This window comes from Sarcophilus harrisii, chromosome 4, assembly GCF_902635505.1.
Source record: "Sarcophilus harrisii chromosome 4, mSarHar1.11, whole genome shotgun sequence".
Taxonomy (NCBI): domain Eukaryota; kingdom Metazoa; phylum Chordata; class Mammalia; order Dasyuromorphia; family Dasyuridae; genus Sarcophilus; species Sarcophilus harrisii.
Window position 1 is genome coordinate 362,203,000 of NC_045429.1, and position 21,841 is coordinate 362,224,840.

The 21,841-nt window shown below is 35.2% G+C and overlaps 1 protein-coding gene across 2 annotated transcripts; it reads left to right on the forward strand.

The window, feature by feature from the left end:
- Window positions 1-607: 607 nt before the first annotated feature.
- FCER1A (Fc fragment of IgE receptor Ia) lies at window positions 608-20,934 on the forward strand. Of its 2 annotated transcripts, none has more exons than XM_031966834.1 (7): window positions 608-727; window positions 1,594-1,614; window positions 2,388-2,639; window positions 8,222-8,242; window positions 9,260-9,517; window positions 16,920-17,174; window positions 20,542-20,934. In XM_031966834.1, the coding sequence occupies exons 1-7, from the start codon at window positions 673-675 to the stop codon at window positions 20,730-20,732; spliced, it is 1,053 nt and encodes a 350-aa protein (XP_031822694.1). In that variant the 5' UTR covers window positions 608-672; the 3' UTR covers window positions 20,733-20,934. The 2 variants fall into 2 exon arrangements, with proteins under 2 accessions (XP_031822694.1, XP_031822693.1); XM_031966833.1 differs by having other exon boundaries at window positions 612-727; window positions 9,263-9,517.
- The last annotated feature ends 907 nt before the right edge of the window (window positions 20,935-21,841 follow it).

Here is a 21,841-nt window from a genome sequence, read left to right on the forward strand (position 1 = left end):
GAATTGAATTTGAGTGACACAGAACTATGCCAAATCGTCAGCTTTGCTCTTTCTCCATATTTACTGAAGTCCAGTGGCAAAACATAGGTGAAGATGACTAATGATAGTCCTAGATACAGTGGAAGATATTGGCTTAAGTCTCAATTTCTCTAAAGCAACCCAAATCGGAGATTTGAACAGAATATTCAAATTCAAATTCAAATTCAAAACCCTATGATCAAAGACACAAATATATCTTTGTGTCTCTCTCAGAACTTTAAACAGGGTAATTTTTTAAAAAATTTTTTACTTGAATTAATACTGGATACTGGAATAATACTGGAATAATACTGGATACTGGAATAATACTGATACTGGAATAATAATACTGGAATAATAATTGAATCAAGAATATTAATTCAAGAATCTGCTCTGACTGCTCCCATCAATCAAATTTTTGCCAAGTGCATGAGTTTATGGGAAGTGAATAAAGTGAATTTGTGAAAGTGAATTGGATAAACATGCAATCTTATTGAATATCATCTCTGGAAATGGAAGGAAGTCAAGAGGCCGCTAGTACTGTATGAGATCTGATACCAAAAGCACCACACTTCCTCTTTTTTATGTATTCTTGGTTACAGTTTCTTCCTCTCTTTTCAGTCCCTGCAGGCTACTGATACAGCTTATGTTCCTATGGAAGGTTTTTCATTCACTCCCAAATTACTTTGGGTAATTCTACTATTTGGGGGTAAGTAGGGGACCCCGAAAAGTGTTGGGATGGAAGCATGGAAACAGAGCTGGATTTTTTTTTACTGATACAGATGACAAGTAGGGATGTTATGTTAGGGATCTTTACTAGGGAGGTTTCATCTCTCCCTGTGTCTATGGATTCTGATTTGGGCTCTAATTAGAAGGAAAAAGAGAAAAGACTGAGCTAAGCTTAATGAAAGTCTGACCTTAAGAATATGACAACCCTAATTCCTTCATGATTTAGTCTCTGCCAAGCCAGAGTTGGATGAGAGAGGAAAGAAGTTTTTATAAAAAGATGGAAACTTTTGGTTTAAATCTCTGGAGAACAGTGACACTTTTAAAGGTTGAAGAAATCCAGGTGAGAGACTCCCCCAGCTCTGACTTCCCAAGAATCTCAGGTTTTGGTAACATCTGTGTGGAATTTCTAGAGTCAAAGGCTTGAAAAGAAATGCTCCAATGTCATTAACTTGAAAGAAGATTGTGGTTTAATTTCACTCCCTTGGTTTTTGAATGAAGACACTCAATATTGTTTTTGATCAAAATCTTGAATGAAACATCAGAGGTTTGACTTGGATTGGACTGGCAGCTCAGATTAAGTAAGGAGAAGGATAGGGGAGCCCCAGCACTCAGAGTATTCTTCAATTCTTAGCCAGGATTATGAAGATTCTGAACATAACTCTATACTTCTGATAGCATAACACAGCTCAGAGATAGGGGCAAGTTGCTATAAAAGGAATGATGGAACTCTTGTCCTTTAGAATCTGGTTACTTTCCCCAAATACTCCAGTCTACCCTCACAATGACTTGACCTTCAGGTATTTCTCTCTCCATTGGAGCTGATCATTATTTTCTGGTCTTTTACAGCTTTGACTGGAAGGTCCGTAGGTAAGTACTCCTTCTACCTGTTGCCTCTTATTTTATAATAACAATAACTTCCATTTCTTTAGCCCTTTAAGGTTTACAAAATAGTTTCCCCCCAAAAAAAAAAAAAAACCTTACAAGATGGGCAGGGTATGTATTAGTATACCCATCTTTAGGCTAAAAAAAACAGATTCAGAGAGCTTTATTAATTAAATTGCACTCATACAATCTACTTGTTTGTGACTTCTATTTTCAGATCCATGCAGACTCATTTGCTTCCCACTTTTTTGTTATCTAGTATCACTATCTGAAACAAGTTTTCTTTCAAATTCTACTTTATACTCAACACCTCTAAGAACACAATTCTTGAATTAAAAGTGACTTCAAAGGGCATCTAATCCAAGTCACTCATGTTAAAAATAAGGAAACCACATTCCAGGGAACATAAATGACTCAGCCACAGTTACATATGAAATCTTCCCTTCTTGCTTCGTTTTGAAATGATTTTTCTCATAGCCCTAACTCTTCATAATGATTTATACCTATTCATAGTTCTCAGCTTTAAATATTTCCCTGGATATGAAACTTGACTTCAACTATCTTCCTAGGACTGAGTCCTAGAAAAGCAAAGATTTTACTACACTCTCTGTGTCTCCCTTCAATGCTCAGGTTATCAAAACCTCAAAGTAAGGCAAGATTGATTGAATGTTGGATTTTTAAATTATCTGAATTTCTGAATCTTAACAACCTTATAAATATCCTTTCTTTTGCCTTTTTTCCTACTTTCTGATCCATAGATGCTGTTCCAAGGTCAATAGTCTCCCTGCATCCCTCATGGAGAGTTTCCACTGGAGAGAATGTGACCTTTCACTGTGAAATACCTGGTATTTCCGGTGGCAATCAGACCAAATGGCTTTTCAATGGCACTAACATCCCATACCAAACTTCCAGTTTTAGTATCACAGCTACCATTGAAGACAGTGGAAAATATCGATGTAAGATTGATAATTCTTCCTTCAGTGACCCTGTATATCTGGGAGTCTATGTTGGTAAGTGTTGGACCTAGGAAGATTTGAGGCAAGATCCAGGAATCTGAGAATGAAAGAAAAAGCATTTTAAGTATATTTGGATATACATATTTAAAAAAGTAAACAAACAAGATAGTCTCTATCCCTCAAAAGCTCATGTTCTTTTTTTCTTTTTAATTTATTTATTTAATATTTTTACCAGTTACATTTAAAAATACTTTTTACATTTGTTTTTAAAACTTGAATTCTAGATTCTTTCCCTTCATCTCCATCCCCATATTATGAAACCATGTGTGAAATTATACAAAACATTTCCATAAATGTCATACTGTGAAAGAAAATATAGCTTTCCAACCCTAACAAAAAAATAAAGTTAGACAGGAAGAGAAGGGGAGGAGGAAGGGAGGGAGGGAGGGAGGGAGAGAAGGAAATATGAGAAGTTCTAATTAGGAGAGGTAAAAGTTAAAGAGTAAATAACTAGAACTGAAAGTTTGTAAGAATGAAACATTGGTATGGATGGCAAGGTACAATGGTCTTTAGGATGAATCAGCAAGTCAGGTAGTGCCCAGGGATTTAGAACACTTGTCAGAACAGATGGTAACAATTGGTAGCCCTGATCTCGCCCAAACCCAAGTGTTTATTGCTTAGTTCATTAGATATGAAGATCCGTATCATTCTTCTCATCCAGCTACTATTCATGGAGTATGAGAAGTTGGAGCAGGGAAGTTAAGATAAGGGGGAAAGATACCATCCCCCTCCACTGCTGCCTGAATGAAGTACCTGCTAGCTGATGGCATCAGTTAAGAAAAAGAATACTTATATATATATATATATATATATATATATATATATATATATATATATACATATATATATGTGCATGTATATGCTAAATATATTTGTGTAAAAATTGATATTTCATATAAATTAATGTATTTACATATATCACATGTATCTTATGTGTATTATATATGTATGTGTGTGTCTATGTATATAGGTATGTATACATGTCCTTTGTCTTATTCCTACATTTTGCTTATTTCTTCCTGTGGTATGTTAAAATAGTTCTTCATTTCTGGTCTCCTGTTTTCCCCTTTTCTTGTTCTCCATACTATATAGCTCTCCACATCCACGATCTTTCTTTCTTAGCAAAGCTTAGAATTGACTTGATTCATGGACCTCAGCTGTAATAGTGGGATTCTTACTGAGACATTGACAAGAGATTCATTCTAAAGGTCAGGTATTTCTATTTACCTGTCGTGGACAGGTCTCAGGGATGCTCTGGGATAGTTCAAATTGTGGGTGAAGAAGGGGGTTGAGAATCAAAGCATCTATAGTAATAGGAGCTTCATCCGTGCTAGTAGCTAGAACCTTGAGCTTTTGTACATACACACACACAATCAGAGTGATAACTCTAAAATTTGTTGCCTAAAACTGCCACCATCTTGGATGTCACAGGGTCATCCTAAGCCTACAGGAAAGTTGGGAAAAGGTAGGAAAGAAGGGAGAAATCCATACGTATGACCAGAGCCACATGCTGGCAAATTGTTTTTCAGATTTGTTTTTTTTTTCCTATAACAACTCTGGAATGGTCTCTCTTGCTTTTTTTCCTGTTATATTTTTATTTGTTTTTGCATTTGGAGGCTCTTAATAGACTTCATTTGATGTAGTGAAGGTAGAACCACCTTCAGGATTTATTTCTCTCACTCTGCCTTCATTCTAGCATTTACTTCTCTAGATCTCCCCTCTAAAATTTTTATTTCACTTCACTGAATTTCTCAGCCTCAAAAACAGATATAAAACCTTGAGAATAAACTGTACCTGTCACAGAGGGTCCCCCTACAAGGCTACCCAAGTTCAAGTCACTTTGTAGATCCAATCCAAAACATAATTCATGAAGCCTTACCAGTATAATTAGTTTTTCTAATCACCTCAATACACAATTGTTTTGAAGCAAAGGCACCTAATGAAACTTCAGTCAGAAAATAGCAATAAATCATTTTTCCAGAAACCTGCATATAACACACACATACCAGTAGGATAAGTAAGCAAACATAATACTTTGAGGAAGAGGTCATATTCAGGGAGCATATATAGTCAAGTATCACTTTTGGAGGAGAAAATAAAGTCCCAAGCTCTGCAGAATTATCCTAATGATGCCTTTGTGGTATTCCCATTAACATTGTTTTTTACTGTTTTCTCACTGCCTGCTGTTTCTGCTAAAATGTCTAGTCTATCATTCTCATGGGTGTCCTATATAGTTTCTGCTCAATATAGCCCTCTGTTGGTCATGAATGGTTAATACTTGTCCATACGTGACACCCTAGGTTTTGATGAAGTTGTGAAATTTCTCCCCACTTCCACTTTCTGGCTTTGGTTGGAGGTATCAGTTGAAGTACTATCTCATTGCTGTTAGAAGAAGAATAGGCTCTGTGATTATTCTCATAGTTTAAAGCCCAGAGAGTTTTTGTTACAATTCTCTTATAAAGTCAGAGACCTTAAAAAACCAACAATTGAACCAAAATGATAGCTATTTATTTATTTGTAGTTATTTTTTCCCTGGTATAGGAGTGGGAGGGAAGAATTTATCTCTTTTTTATGCCTTAGCTGAAATGGGAATTTCCTTTTGAGAAAGCTATTCTTTACTCCAATCAACAATCTCTTCCAAACATAGAACAGATCCAGCTGAGAAGTTCCTTCAGGTTTAAGTCAATTTTAAAACCTTGATTTCCTAGCATTATATGCATATAATGTAGTATGAATGCTACATGTTGATTCCACTGAAACTTCTACTCAGGTCTCAGATTCCATAATGCATCTTTAAACATGAAGATCACAGACTCCAGATTAAATGCATTTACCTTACGTTATACAAATAAAATCAAAAGGATTTTTAAATTAAAGGATGAAAGAGCTGATTACTGTGTAAATTCACCAGGCCAGATGTCATGGAGAGTAACTACAATGAATAGCAGTTGAGATAACTAGAAATTCTAGTTATCTCTAGAAGTTCACAAAAGACAAAATACAAATCAGTAGACTCCTCTAAAGCATCATAGACCTCTTTAAAAATCTGCATTATTGCACTAGATACTAATGGATCAATTTAGAATTTTTTTAAAATCTTGAGAGTCAGTACAGATCAGCCAGGACCCCTAAAGTGTATCTGCCAATCAGACCTATTTTTCTTCTCAACATGTATAATGGATAAGAAATAATTACAGGATATTTGTGCATGCTCTAAAGTAAAGTAAAGAACTGCTCATTGCCAAAGGAATGCTTGCCAAAGCTGTATGTGGATATGTTATAAGCACTGCTGCCCATGTTTGAAAGATGGGATTCCTATAAGTCAATCTCCACTCCCCACTCCCCCATTCTATCCTCTTACAATAACTATGGACTGTGACTAACGGGAAATGAGGAAAATTGGGGGAAAATGGTCAAATGGGGGAAGAAAAAAAACTTTTTTAAGATCAATTTAAAAAGCATTAAGAGCACTGCTGGGAGTAGGAATGGAAAAATAATGATTACTGGCAATGGAGAAACTATAGAACTCTTTTTTTTTTGTATTTCACTCTTATTTTTATCTCTCTGTTCTCATCCATGGAGAATAATTTTTGGACTGGAAGGGACAGAACAAATAAGTTATAGGAAAAAAGAAATCTAAGATAGATAGAGTGATATTTTAAAAGTTCCCTAGCTGCCTTTGATGAGTTGGCAACACTAAGCCTAGCTGACCCATGATTTTCTAAGAATTGGCTGAGAAATGGTGGAGAATGAAAGAAGGGCCACAAACTAAAGAAGAACAAATGTCCTGGCCGCCTAAAAAGGAAAGAGGATAGAATCTGACAATGATGGCTTGACTTCAGTTCCTCACCAAATTCAGGAGTGCATTGTGACAGGAATGATTGATAAATATCTAGAAAAGAGATAATATTTGCAAGAGTAAGCTTGTCTTTATTTAGAACATATCATATCCAAATAACAATTTTTTTCTTTTCATTTACAGTAAAGCATTTGACAACCTATCTTTCACTATTTTTTGTGGATAAATAGAGAAACATAGACTAAATAATGACATAGTTAGGATTAGGACCTAGATAAATAGTCAGTTGATAGCAACTTAGAAAGACAGCCTTCAAATAGTAACAAGAATAATAAAGATTGCTTATATAATTCATTAAGGTTCCAAAGTGACAAACACACACATAGATGTATATACACACATTCACAATACATATGTATGTGTATATGTATATATATATAATATATATATATTATATATATTATATATATATACATAAATATTTCTAATTCCATAACCACCATCCTGTAAGGGAGATGCTATTATTATCCCCATATTTCAGGTGAGGATATTGAGACTGACATTTATCACAGACTTTGTTAAAGGGTCAAGTGGCAAGTTTATTAAATTTGCAGACAGAAAAAAAAAAAACTTGAAGGCTAACTAATACACTGGATGATAGAGTCAAAATCCAAAAAGATCTTGACAGACATAAGTGTTGGACCATCAGCATGGCATAAGGGAAAGCTTTCTGGTTTAAGAATTAGATGACCTTCATTCAAAATCCTACTTATGGTGCCCTTTTCCTGTGTGATCTTAGTTAAGTGACAGCCTCCCCATACTTTAATTTCCTCATATGTAAAATGAAGGAGTAGGCAGGTCACTTCTAGCTCTAAGCTTATGATCCTCTTCTCTAATATTATCAAATTCATTAGGGATAGATATAAACCTTTCCAGCTGGGGTCAGTCAACGAACATCTATTAAGCTCTTACTAGATGCCAGACACCATGCTAAATATTGGGAATACCAAAAAAAAAAAAAAAAAAAAAAAAAGCAAAAGACAGTCCCTACTAAAAGACAGTTCACTAATCTAATAGAAATAGTAAATAACTAAATATACACCCAAAAATTATACACAAGAGATCATTAAGAGGGAGTTAAAATGTCAACTTTACAACTATAAGATGGAAAAAGAAACATTACAAGCTAGAAGGCTGGTTGTATTTCCCCCCAAGATGTTAGCATTTAGGGAGACTGAAATCTCAATATAAATTAATATTATAATATCAATAATATCAGTTTTACAAGACAAAATAGGCAATGCAAACAGCCATAGCATTAAGAGCTATACTATTGTTGTTTGTCCTTCATTCTTCAAGAGGACCATGATGTCAGGAAGGGTTTGCTATGACATGCAAGTGGATTGTATTTATGTGAGAGAGGACTGTGCAAGGTCACCTGCCTCATTTTCTCCTCCAGAACTTTCTGAATTCAGTGGTCAAATATAAATCAAGAAGACTGGAGATGGCCCTGGATGCAATGGGAGATTTTGGCCTTTTTAATCTAAATCTTCAACAGGTCCTAGTTTGACTGAGGATGCCCATTCAGTGATAGCACACAGGCTTTATTAAGTATTAATCCCATTATAGTGTTCCCTGATTAGGCTACACCTAGAGTATTACTTACCTCCAAGGAAATTTGATAATCTTGGAAGATTACTCCCATCCTGACAATGGCCTGATTTGTGGGTATTCTCTTCTCCCTTGGAACTAATCTGTTCTTTCTGTTCTCTTACAGCTTCAAGCAAAAAGCCCATAGGTAAGGATTTCTAATTTATCTATCCTCTCTTTGTTCCCTCTACTTGTTGTCCCACCTTTATAATAATAACTCCTATTTCTATAGCACATTTACAAAGCACCTTCCTCACAACAACCTTTCAAGCCTTTCAAGAGGGGTAAAAAAATGTGTGGTATTATACATTTTACAGATTAAGAAACAGACTCAGAAAGGTTAAAAAAAACATAATGAGGCGATTGAATTGGACTCATTGAATATGGAAGGTGAAAGAGAGTAAAGCATTAAAAATAATATCTAGGTTGGGAGATTGTTTTACTAGAAATACGGTGACATCCTTGACAATATTAAGAAAGTTAAGAAGTAGGGAGGATTTGGGAGGGGGTAGAGCAGAACATACTGAATTCAGTTTTGAACATGTTGAGATTAACATGTCTACAAGATCTAGTTCAAGATGTCTAATAGGAGTTGAAGATGTTGGACTGACAATCAGGAGAGAAGTTAGGACTGGACAAATAGACCTCAGAATTATCTGCATGGAGATGATAATTACATCCATGGGAGCTATTGCAATCACCAAGTGAGATAATAGAGAGGAATCAGGGAAGAAAGCCCGTGGGAATACCCACAATTATACGGAAAGGTGTGGAAGAAATCTAGCAAAAATAGTCAGGCAAGATGGAAAAGAACCAAGAGAAAGTATTGTTTCACACACACACACACACAGAGAGAGAGAGAGAGAGAGAGAGAGAGAGAAACTTTAGGAAAAAAATATCAAGATAAATGGATGATATACTGATCATGAAAGGCTACAGAGAGGACAAGAAGGATGACAATAGAGATCAGGATATTGGATTTAGCAGGTGTACTAAGAAGTCAGGGACTCCTCTTCCTCTGAGTCTCCCTTCCAGAACATAAGGGCCTCAGAGCAAGCCAGGACAAACAACTGATTTGTCAAATTGACTTTTGATGTCTGAGTTTCTAAGACTAAACACCTTTTCAATTATTCTTTTCTTTGCCTTTCTATTGTCTGACTTTTAGTAGATACTTCAAAGGCTATACTATCCCTGACTCCTCCATGGAACAGAATTTTCAGGGGAGATAATGTAAGCCTTCACTGTAAGGGATATGGCACCTCCAATACTAACGAGACTCAGTGGTTCCACAATGGTAACCGGCTCTCAGAAAAAACTCCCACTTATGACATCATTTTTGCCACCTACAATGACAGTGGAGAATATGAGTGTCAAACTGGTGATTCTGCCTTCAGTGACTCTACGTTTCTAGGCGTCTACAGTGGTAAGTATTGGATCTAGGGAGATTTTGGGGAAAAGTTGAATGAAAAAACATTTTTCAAGTGCTTAAGGTGTATTAAGCACTAGGTTAGATGTTGGATGCACAAATCAAAAACAAAACAAAACAAAACAAAACAAAACAAAACAAAACAAAACAAGCAAACAAAGCACAATGGTTTCTATTGCCCAGGGGTTCACATTCTGATCAGGAAAGATGTATAAAGCAACAGAGTTGCAGGAAAGTTGGATAAATCTGAAAGTTTTAGTGTGAATGTCAAGGTTCAGAGTCCTTAGAGGACATAAGCAAATCAGATAGTAACAATACCAAGGGATCCAGAGGGCATCATAAAAATCACTGGGAGTATTATAGCTATTGACTTACAGCTGATCCAAACATAATGAATATCCATGTCATTTTTTTTTCATCTGTCCACCCTACATAGTATCCAGGAAGTTGTGAAGAAAGTAAGGAAAGAATGAAGAGTACCCTCCTAATGGTTCTTCCTGCTTAGCTACCTGAATGAGGTCTTTTTGACTCTCCATACTGCATAGTTCTCTACTGCTACCCTCTTTATTTTTGTGCAAGATTTAAAATTGGTTTGATTCATGGGCCCCAATTTTCCTTGATAGTAGGATTCATATAGGAGAGATGCTAAAGGGATTGACTCAAAGTCATGTGCCTCAAATTGTCTGATCATAGATGACTGCGGGACTGAGCTGAACTCTCTTAACTGTGTTAGGAGGGAATTTGGGAAAGAAGCACCTAGAATCATATTGTCAGCATATTTTCATCTAGAATAGATTATGTTCGACTAACCTCATTTCTTTTTTTGATAGACTTGATAAGGTTGATAAGAGTTAAAAGACAAATTGAACAATCAAATATTTTCTATAACATTTGTCAAGATTTTGATAATGCATGTGACAAGCTACCTTATGCTATTTTTGTTGATAAAGAAAAAAATGAATTATAAGAATAATTTTAGGTAGATTAGGAAGTGGTTGAATTGCCAATTGATGCTAACAATGCCTGACACATTATAAGTTCTAACTTGAAAAGTTTGCTTCCATATAATAGTAAGATGATGAGGAGGAGAAGTAGCATCTTTATATACTGCTTTAAGACTTACAAAGTGCTTTTTACATATTATTTCATCTATCATATCAACTATCTTATGAGTCAGATGCTATTATTATGCCCATATTTCATATGGAGAAATGAGACCAATATTTATCATAGACGTTGGGTTTTTTAAATAATATTTTTTTCTAAATCATCCAAAAATAGTTCAACATTCACCTTTGCAAACTTTGTGCTCCAATTTTTTTTCTTTCTCTCTCTGCTCTCTCCTCTTTAAGACAGCAAGCAATCTGATATAGGTTAAACATGGAATTCTTCTTAATATTTCCATATTCGTAATTCTGTACAAGAAAAATCAGATCAAAAGGGAAAAAACATGAGAGAAAGAAAAAAACAAGTAAACAACAAAAAAAGTGAAAATGCTATGCTTTGATTCACATTCAGTCTCCATAATTCTCTCTATATATGTGGATGGCACTTTTCATCACAAGTCTGTTGGAATTGCCTTGAATCAACTCATTGTTGAAAAGAATCACATCCATTACAGTTGATCATCACATAATCTTGTTGAGACTGTGTACAACGTTCTCACTTCACTTAATATCAGTTTATGTAAGCCTTTCCACACATTTCTGAAATCATCATTTCTTATAGAGCAATAATATTTCATTACATTCATAGATCATAACTCATTCAGCCATTCCTCAACTGATGGGTATCCATTCAATTTCCAGTTCCTTGTCACTACAAAAAAAGACTACAGTTTTACATGAGGGTCCTTTTCCATCTTTTATGATATCTTTGGGATACAGACCCAGTAGAGACACTGCTAAATCAAAGGGTGCTCAGTCTGATAGCCCTTTGGGCATAGTTCCAAATTGCTCTCCAAAATTGTATCATTTCGTAATTCCACCAACAATGCATTAGTGTCTCAGTTTTCCCACATCTACTTCAACATTTATCATTATTTTTTTTTCTGTCATTTACCTAATCTGAGAGGTGCATCATAGACTTTGTTAAAGGCTCAGAAGGAAAGTTTACCAAATCTACAAATGGCACCAAGCTAAAAAGATAGCTAATATGTTAGACAACAGAATCAAGATGCAAAAACTTGACAAATATAAGTGTTGGACAATCAGAATGGTATAAGGAAAAGCTCTCTGTTTGAATTAGAGGGCCTCATTTCAAATCTCTTAGTTGGTACATATTACTCCATTTTATTCTTAACAATTATCCTGTGAGATGAGTGCTATTATTATCCTCATATTTCAGATGACGAAACTGAGGCTAGTGTTTATCACAGACCTTATTTTTTAATGGCATTTTATTTCTCCAAATCATGCAAAAATGCTCTTAGTTAAGTATAACCCTCTCTATACTTTAGTTTCTTCATCTGGAAGAGAAGGTCATTGACCTAGATGATCTCTGAGGTTTCTTCTAGCTTTAAGTCTACAATTCTCTACTCTACTCTGATCAAATTGAACAAAGATGAATGTAAACCCCCAGTTGAATTTAAAACTCAACTTCACAAGTACAAATTGCAAAAGACATGATTCCAAAGGGGGGGGGTGTGTGTGGGTGGGTGGGTGGGTGTGTGTATAGAAAGGATCTCTGGATTTGGGAAGGAGACTGTAGTTTCAATCTGAGTCAATAAATAACCTTAATGATTTCAGTATAACAACTAAAATAGATTACATTAAGAAAGACACAATTTTCAGACTTAAATAGGTAATAATCTCATTGTAATCAGCTTGAGTCAGATAACAAATGTGTGGTTCTGAGCTTCCTACTTTAAAAGGAAACTGGATAAAGTGATGATTGCCCAGAAGATAACAACCAGGACAGTGAAGAATCTTGAGAAAATACTATGTGGGGATCAATTGAAGGAATTGGGGATATTTAGCAAAGAAAAGAAAAGAATTAAGGAAGACATCATAGTTATATTCAAATATTTGATGGGTTTTTAGGTAGAAGAGGAACTAGATGTATCTGCATGGTGAAAGAAAAGAAGAAGTGAAAGAGGCAAATTTCAGGTTGATATAAGAAAATATATCTTAATAATTACAGTTAACCCAAGCTAGAATAAGCTATCTCAGGAGACACCTTGAATTAGTCAAAAGTAGGATGAGAATTTGTGGGGCAGGTCTTAGGGGAAGTTTTTGTTTAGATATAATTTCAACTAGATTGCCTCTGAAGTCCATTCAATACCAACATGGTACAGTTATGTCATTATATAAAATGTCACTAGTCTTCAGAAGTTTTAACCAACATGCCTTTATTGAATATTTACCATTTTCCAGGAAAATAGTTTTAAAATTGGGGTAAACAAAAACAAACAAAAAAAACCCAGCCCGTGCGCTTAAGAAGTTTATATAAGATTCATTCTTATATTCCTATTTCTTGTCCTAGCAATGAATGAATGAATGGATGGGTGGATGCATGAATGAATGAATTAAAAAACATTAATTACTTACTATTAACATAGTATAATTATAAGTACTAGGGATACAAATAGAAAAGTGAGAATTTTTGCTCTCAAAGAATTCATATTCTTTTTTTTCAATGACATTTTTCCCATAATGTAAGACAATTTTAAACTTTAACTTTTGAAAAATTTTGAGTTCCAAATTCTCTCTCCTTCACTCTTTCTCTGACAGCAAGTTAATATGTGTTATGTATATGTAATCATGTAAAACATATTTCCATATTAGTCATATTGTGAGAGGAGAAACAAGTCAAAAGAAAAGGACCAAAAAAAGTGAAAATAGCATGCTTTGATCTGCATTCAGACACCATAATTCTTTCTTGGCATATGAATAGTATTTTCCATTATGAGTCCTTTGGAATTGTTTTGGATCATTGTATTGTTGAGAAAAGCTAAGTTGTTCATATTTCATCATAATACAATACTGGTGATACCATGAACAGTGTTCTAATGATTTTGCTTACTTCATTTTGCATCAGTCCATGGAAGCCTTTTCACTTTTTTCCCTGAAATTTGCCTGCTTGTGATTTCTAATAGTAAAATAGTATTCATATGCACAACTTGTTCATCCATTCTCCAATTGATGGGCATTCCCTCAGTTTCCAATTCTTTGCTACCACAAAAAGAGCTGCTATAAACATTTTTGTTCATATTGGTCCTTTTCCTATTTTTGTGTTTTCTTTGGGATATAGACTTAATAGTGGTATTGCTGGATCAAATTATATGGGTAGTTTGAGTGCCCTTTGGGCATAGTTCCAAATTTCTCTTCAGAATTGTGGGATCGGTTCAAAACTCCACCAACAATGTATTAGCATACAATTTTCCCAAATCTTCTCCATTTGTCATTTTCTTTTTCTGTTATGTTAACCAATCTGATAGGTGTGAAGTGGTACCTCAGCGTTGTTTTAATGTGCACTTCTGTAATCAATAGTGATTTAGAACATTTCTTCATATAACTATAGATAGCTTTGATTTCTTTCATCTGAAAACTTCATGCTTATATCCTTTGGCCATTTATCAATTGGAGAATGGCTTGTATTCACTGTTTAGTTTTTAATAGCTTTTTATCTTCAAAATACATGCAAAGATAGTTTTCAACATTTACCCTTGCAAAACTTTATGTTAAAACATTTTTTCCCTCCCTTCCCTCCATCACCTCCCCTAGACAGAAAGTAATCCAATTGATGTTAAACATATGCAATTTTTCTAAACATGTTTCCACATTTATCTTGCTGCACAAGAAAAATCAGATCAAAAAGGGAAAAATATGAGAGAGAAAAAAAAAGTAAGCAAACAACAAAAAAGGTGAAAATACTATGTTGTGATTCATATTCAGTTCCCATGGCTCTTCTTCTATATACAGATGGCTTTCTCCATCACAAGTCTATTTGGAATTGGCCTGAATCACTTCATTGTTGAAAAGAGCCAAGTCCATCAGAATTGATCATCACATAATCTTGTTGTTGTTGTCCAGTGTTCTCTTAGTTCTACTCACTTCACTTATCATTTCAAAGAAGTCTTTCCAGTCCTTTCTGAAATCATACTGCTGATCATTTCTTAACGAACAATAATATTCTATTACTTCATATACTATAACTTATTCATCAATTCCCCAACTGAGAGACAACCACTCAATTTCTAGTTTCTGTCCACTACAAAAATGGCTACTACAAAAATTTTTGCTCATGTGGGTCCTTTTCCCTTTTTTATGATCTCTTTATGATACAGGTCCAGTAGAGACACTGCTGGGTCAAAGGGTATGCTCTTATAGCTCTTTGGGTATAGTGCCAAATTGCTCTCCAGAATGGTTGGATCACTCCACCAATAATGTATTAGTGTCCCAGTTTCCCCAAATCCTGCCAACATTTATCATTGCCTTTTCCTGTTATATTAGCCAATATGAGTAGTATGTAATGGTATCTCAGAATTGTCTTAATTTGCATTTCTATGATCAATAGTGATTTAGAGCAGTTTTTCATATGACATATGGCTTCAGTTTCTTCATCTAAAAATTATCATATCTTTTGACTATCAATTGGAAAATAGCTTGTGTTCTTATAAATGTGAGTCAATTCTCTACATATTTTAGAAACGAGGTCGTTATCAGAACCCTTCAATGCACTTTTTCCCAGTTTTATTTTGTTTTGTTTTGTTTTGCTTTCCTTATGCCTTGGCTGCATTGGTTTTGTTTTTATTAAAACTTTTCAATATAACACCATCAAAATTATCCATTTTGCATTTCACAATATTCTCCAGTTCTTCTTTTGCCATAAATTCCTTCCTTTCCAACAGATCCTAATTTGTTTATAGGATCATTCTTTATGTCTATATATGAACCCATTTTGTCCATATCTTGATATAGCATATTAGGTGCTGGTCAATTCCTAGCTTCTACCACACTATTTTCCAATTTTTCCAAAAATTTTTTGTCAAATAGTGAGTTCTTATCCAAAAAGCTGTAGTCCTTGGATTTATAAAATACTAGATTACTATAGACATTGACTATTTTGTCTTGTAAACCTAACCTGCTCCATTGATCAACTACTCTATTTCTTAGCCATACCAAATAGTCTTGATAACTGCAGTTTTATTATATAGTTTTAGATTTGGTACAGGTAGACCACCTTCATTTGTATTTTTTTTCATTAGCTTCCTTGAAATTCTTGACCTTTTGTTCTTCCAGATGAACTTTTTTTTATTATTTTTCTAGCTCTATAATTTATTGGCAGTTTGACTGGATGATAATTCTACCTAAATTAATTTATATGAACATATAAATTAATTTAGGTAGAATTATCATTTTTATTATATTAGCTTGGTCTGTCTATGAGCACTTGATGTTCTTCAAATTATATCTAATTTTATTTGTGTTAATAATGTTTTGTAATTGTGTTCATATAGTTCCTGACTTTGTCTTGGCAAGTAGACTCCCAAATATTTATATTATCTACAGTTATTTTAAATGGAATTTCTCTTTATAACTCTTGATGCTGGACTTTGTTGGACTTTGATGATTATTTATGTGGATTTATTTTGTATACTGAAACTTTGCTAAAGTTGTTAATTGTTTCTGAATGGTTTGTATTCTTATAAATTTGATTCTGTCCTCTATATGTTTTGAGAAATGAGACATTAATTAAAGATATTTAATATAAAGATTATTTCCCAGCTCTCTACTTTCCTTCTAACACTGGTTGCAGTGGTTTTGTTTGTGCAAAAAACATTATTGCAAATTATGTGCAAAAAAAAAATAGTTTAATATCTCCAATATCACCTTCTAATGGAAATGATAAGAAACAGAAGTTTAAGCAGGAAATCATATGGAAATGTCAGTGTGGATGATTGCTTAATGATGACCCAATGACTTAAATGAGCTGCAGAAAGGGTGAAGGAAAAGAGGAACTGTGATATAGTCACAAATGAATAGAAGAGGATAGAATAGACTCTCCCACAAGTTAAGACTCGTGATGAGGGCTTGGTGTGCCTAAATTATCTGTAGCTTAGGTTGGGAGAGAAACAGTTAAAATGGGTTCAAGATATCAGGTCTGACCCATGCTGAAGATTCCATAAATTGAAGGAATTTTTAATAGTAATTTTTTAAAGTTCTTTTAAGAAGGGATTGATAGGAAAGGTTCCTAAGCTTCACCAGACTACCAAAAAGATCCATGACATTTAAGAAGTTCAGAATTCACGATCTAGATAAATGTCTGGAAGAAAAATTAAAGATTCTATTCCATCCCTCATTTCTCTCTATCTCTCTATCCTTCCAGTACTCCATGGAGAGGGAGGAAATGTCAAAACTACAGAAAAGTCTCTGAAGGTTTTCTATTTCACTTTCAGACTGGCTGCTCCTCCAAGCTTCACTTTTGGTTATAGAAGAAGGAGAACCTCTAATTTTGAGTTGCCATGGTTGGAAAAACCGAAATGTCTACAAGGTGACTTTCTACCATAATAACAGATCTCTCAACTACTGGTATGAGAACCATAACTTCTATATTCCTTATGCCACAATCAACAACAGAGGCTTCTATCACTGCTCTGGTATCCTATGGAGAATATTCTACACCTCAGAACTTTTATATATTGATTTCAAAGGTGAGTTTAGATCAAGGTAAAGAACCCTTTATGATTATTAGAGTCCAGAAAAATAGGACCCTAGGACTGGAAAGGGTATCTCTCACTTCAGGGAGCAGAAGGTCTGAATTAACATTGGAAGCCAATTATTTGGGGTATTAATGGAGACAGAGGATGGAAAGGAAATAGATTAGACTTTTCCAGAAATCAATTAGTGTTCATTCTATGACCTATGGGGAAATTTATCCTTGTTACATTTTCTGAGGAAACTAAAAGAGTCTATGGAAATTCCACCTAACATCTTGGAAACTATTATGTTCTGTTTTGTCAACATTATACATACCAATTTCAAGGTTTATTGAGACTAGCTAGTGTCTGATACATAAACTCTGATACACATAATGTTAGAATTAGAAACTGACTTATTGGTCACCTATTTCAATCTTCCTTTTTCTTCCTCCTCCTCCTCCTCCTCCTCTTCCTCCTCTTTCTCCTCCTCTCCCTCCTCCTCCTCTTCCTCCTCCTCCTCCTCCTCTTCTTCCTCTTTTTCCTCCTCCTCCTCCTCTTTTGGGGTTGAGTTGCCCAGGGACACAGAGTTAGGAAAATCTGAGACCAGATTTGAACTGAGGTTGTCCTGACTTCAGGGCTGCTACTCTGTCTACTATGTCACCTAGCTGCTCCCTCCTCCATCTTCTTTAGATCTTCTAGTCCTAAAGGGAAATATTTTGCTTTTAACTTAATATTGTTAAAACTTTTTAGGTTAGTAGTAATCAGTCTGGAAACCATTTAGCCTAGATTATGTGGGAAAGTCTCAATTTCAAAAAAAAAATAATATGTACTTTTAATGCCACTTTTAAAATATATTCTTTTGTCTACTCATTTCCCATGTTCTATTCCTTTAGTCCATATCACTCCCATTCACAAATTTGTTCTTTGCCATCACTCATATAAGTCCTACATCCATGATCAAGAATTCTGAAATTCCTCTCTAAAAATATAATCTCCTCTTAGTCCATCTTCCCCCATGATTTACTCTTCCTAAACTTATAATTGTTTTTCATCCTTACCGTAACTTTTAAAGATTATACTCATTAGTGCTTTCTGAAGCCATTATTCCTACAATGACTTTACTTTCTTTCTTCCCTTCTGGATCTTGACCTGTTCATTCCCACTCAATCATCAACTCTCCATTTCTTCTTGTCTTGTTGATACTCACACATTGTCAACATCAGTCTTAGGTTAATCTCCTCAACTTTTTTCTTTTCCCCTATTTAGCATGTTGTTGGATAGATCCTGATCAAGTCACTCAACTGACTGGGTCAACTATGAATTTGCTAACTAATCTTAACTGGGTCTTTGTAGTGAAACAGTTCTTTGGCTGAATCCTAATTTATTCTCTTTATGACTATCCTGAGTGGATGTTCCAAACGTTTTCTTCTATCCTCAAACCTCTTCTGAGAAAATTACTTGTGTTTTGCTGAAAAAAAATTTTAGGGCATATTCACTATGAGCTCTCTCCTCCACTTCACCATATAACTCAGACCCCATTGACTTTACATTCCCACCACAATTCTCTCCTTTACTCCCCAACTCTGATAATCAAGTCGTCCCAAGACTGCCAGAATTGCTATTCCTTTCCATTTCCCTCAACAAAGTGCATCTAAAATTGAGGTGGCTAAGTAATACAGTGGATAGAATACTGGGCTGGAAGTCAAGAATACCAGGTACTTGCTACCTGTTTCACCTCAGGCATGTTATTTACTCTCTTTTTCAATTATCTGTACATTTAGGATAAGTACATCTACTTCACAAGATTACTTTGAAGATCAAATGAGATATATAAAGCTTTTTTATCCAAATGTTAGTTCTTATTAAACTCCTTTATTCTAAACTTGACTTTCCTTATTTATACCTTCCTTCCTTCCTTCCTTGATACTTTACAAATATATGTCTCACCCATTCTTTTATTTTTCCCTGAAGCAATTGGGGTTAAGTGACTTGACCAGGTTCACACAGCTAGGAAGTGTTAAGTATCTGAACTAAATTTGAACTCAGGTCCTGCTAACCTCAGGACTGGTGCTCTATCCACTGCACCACCTGGGGCTCCTCTTTTTTGGCATTTAGTGCCGTTTACACTTTGCTACCACTCTTTTTTCTACATTACTTTGCTGTGGGCTTCAGTCAAATCAACTTGCTTTTTTTTTAACTCTTCCTCTCCATGACTTCATATCAGCTTTTTCCCATATCCTCTACTTCAAAGTCTACTTCAAAACTATACTTGAACATCATCTTTTGCATGGGGCTTTTTCTGATCTCCCTACTACCCCATCTCTCCTGAAAGCATGTAAGTTCCTCAAAAAGTACTGATTCACTTGAGTCCTTTCATTCCTAGAGTCTAAGACAGTGCCTAGCATGTAGCAGCGCTTGATATTTTTTTGTTGTTAATTGATTGATTGTCAGACCTGTTCATAATTTTTGGTTCAAATTTTTTTTTTAGTTTATGGAGAGGAGGAGCTTTATAGGAAGATGTTGGAATCCTTACAAAGTGTTAACTCATTAGAGTTGATAGAGACAATAATTATCTAATTTAGCATGGGTCAGTATGAGTGATCTGATCCTAAGAGGAGACGTTATGGGCCAGAACTTGAAACAAGGTACTAAGTGGAACTGATAGAAACAATGCTTGTGTTCACATCTTTAGAGAGCTCATCACAAGTATGGGAGATTCACAAAGTTAACTTTGTAACTTTGTGAATTCACACCTCCCTTAATCCCTCCCTCAAAGGAGGAGTCAACCTTTGGGAGATTATATATAAAGAAGCTCTTAGAACTTCAGGTTAGTTAGTTTGCAACATTGCCAGGAGGAGAAGAGCACTCTGGGAGATACAGAAGCCCACAAGCCCACTCTCGGAGGCAGAGTCAGATTCATTCCAACTTTCGTTTTGGTGCTGGCTGGAGATATTTGGAAGAAGAGAAGCTGAAGCTGGCAGAGGCAAAAAATTAGCAGCAAGAGTTCTTGGAACCAAGGAAGGAGAGAGACCTCTAAAATAGATAAATAAATGTTTGGATTTTATCAGCTGGCTGTATTTAAGGTGCTTATTACTTTTAACTGAAACTAAGGCTGCCTCCAGAAAAACTCCCCAAGAAACCTGTTCCCAGAGAGAACCATTATATTTTAAAGAAGAGAACACCACAGGAAGAGAATCTTTACTATCTCCCAACCATCCTGAGTGCCCCACTCTGGCTCCTCATTCCTCCTACTCATCTTAAGACCATGTAGAACTAAAAGTGAGGGACAAAGTTTTGAGTGTCATTCAATTATTTCTAAATTTTGATTTTCAGATTGGGAACTGTTTCATTTGTCTGCTTGTCTCAAATCTTCTTCTAGGTACTCTCAGCTATATGCAAATCCTTATCCCACTGATGACAGGAATTCTATTTGGTGTGGACACGGCTATATTGGTTTTGACAAGGAAGCAACTCCATTACCTGTTGGAAAAGGAGAGGATCTTGGCAACCAAACGCAGTCCAAAGGCTGATCCTGAAGCTGAATCAAAGGTTCAGGTTGAGGTTCTATAGGAGGCCAACCTTGATCCTGAGTTCAAGAAAAAGGGGTTGATCTTAATTCTGAACCTGAAACTAATATAGATCCTGATCCTGACCTGATATCATTGTGATTGATATCTCATGTTACAGCATGAGCAACAGAGCTTCACAGAGAAGACATTGCTTTAGGACTAATTTTCTTCCTCTGTAAAATTGGAATAATTGTTCAATTTCCTTCTGGCTTGAACATCATTTGCCTCTTTCTCTTTTGGTTTATACTTTATCCTTATCCTTTTTCTTGACACATAAACAAATCTCAAGAACCTTCCAGGTCTTCCTGTCTATCCATTCTTCCTTCCCTTTTTAGCTTGATCTCAATTAGTAGATGGTGTCCTACCTCTCCCCTCATTCCAAGGGCTGCTTGTGAATTAGAGCAAGACGGGCTGAAGTGAACTAAAATATTATAGTTGCGCTAAGGAATGTTATGGAAAGTAGTGATATTTATCACTGAGTTTGGAAAGGTGTTTCACATTTTGAGTTTATAGCAGCTAGCATGGCAGAAAGACAAAAAGATAGATTTGTTCATTAATGCGAGAGACAAACTAGGCTTATATTTTATCAGAGCTTTTTTCTAGTGTCAATATGTTAGCACTTTTTCTTCTGTGCCTTCACTTTTTATCCTTAATCCTGAGGAGAAATGTGGCTTCTGTGGACCTTTATAACAAAATTTCCCCTTCTGCTATTTTGTTATCTATCATTGGCAGAATCTCTTCTAGATGTTGTTCAATCATTTCAATCGTGTCTGACTTTTCATAACCCCATTTGGGAATTTACCGTTTCCTTCTTCAGTTCATTTTACAGATGAGGAAACTGAAGCAAACAGGGTCAAATGACTTGCCATGATCACATGGCTAATAAATGTCTGCGGTCAGATTTGACCTAAAAAAGATGAGTTTTATTAACTTTAGACCTGTACCCTATTCACTGTGCCACCTAGCTGTCCCTTTTCTTTCCTACCCCTCACTACCCTGAGACTCTAATAAAACCTATCCCCTGTCCAAAGAACAACAGTAATAGATTCCACCAGTCATATGTGCCTGAAGTGAAGAATGAGGGGAAGAAGTAAAATTAGTCCATTAATT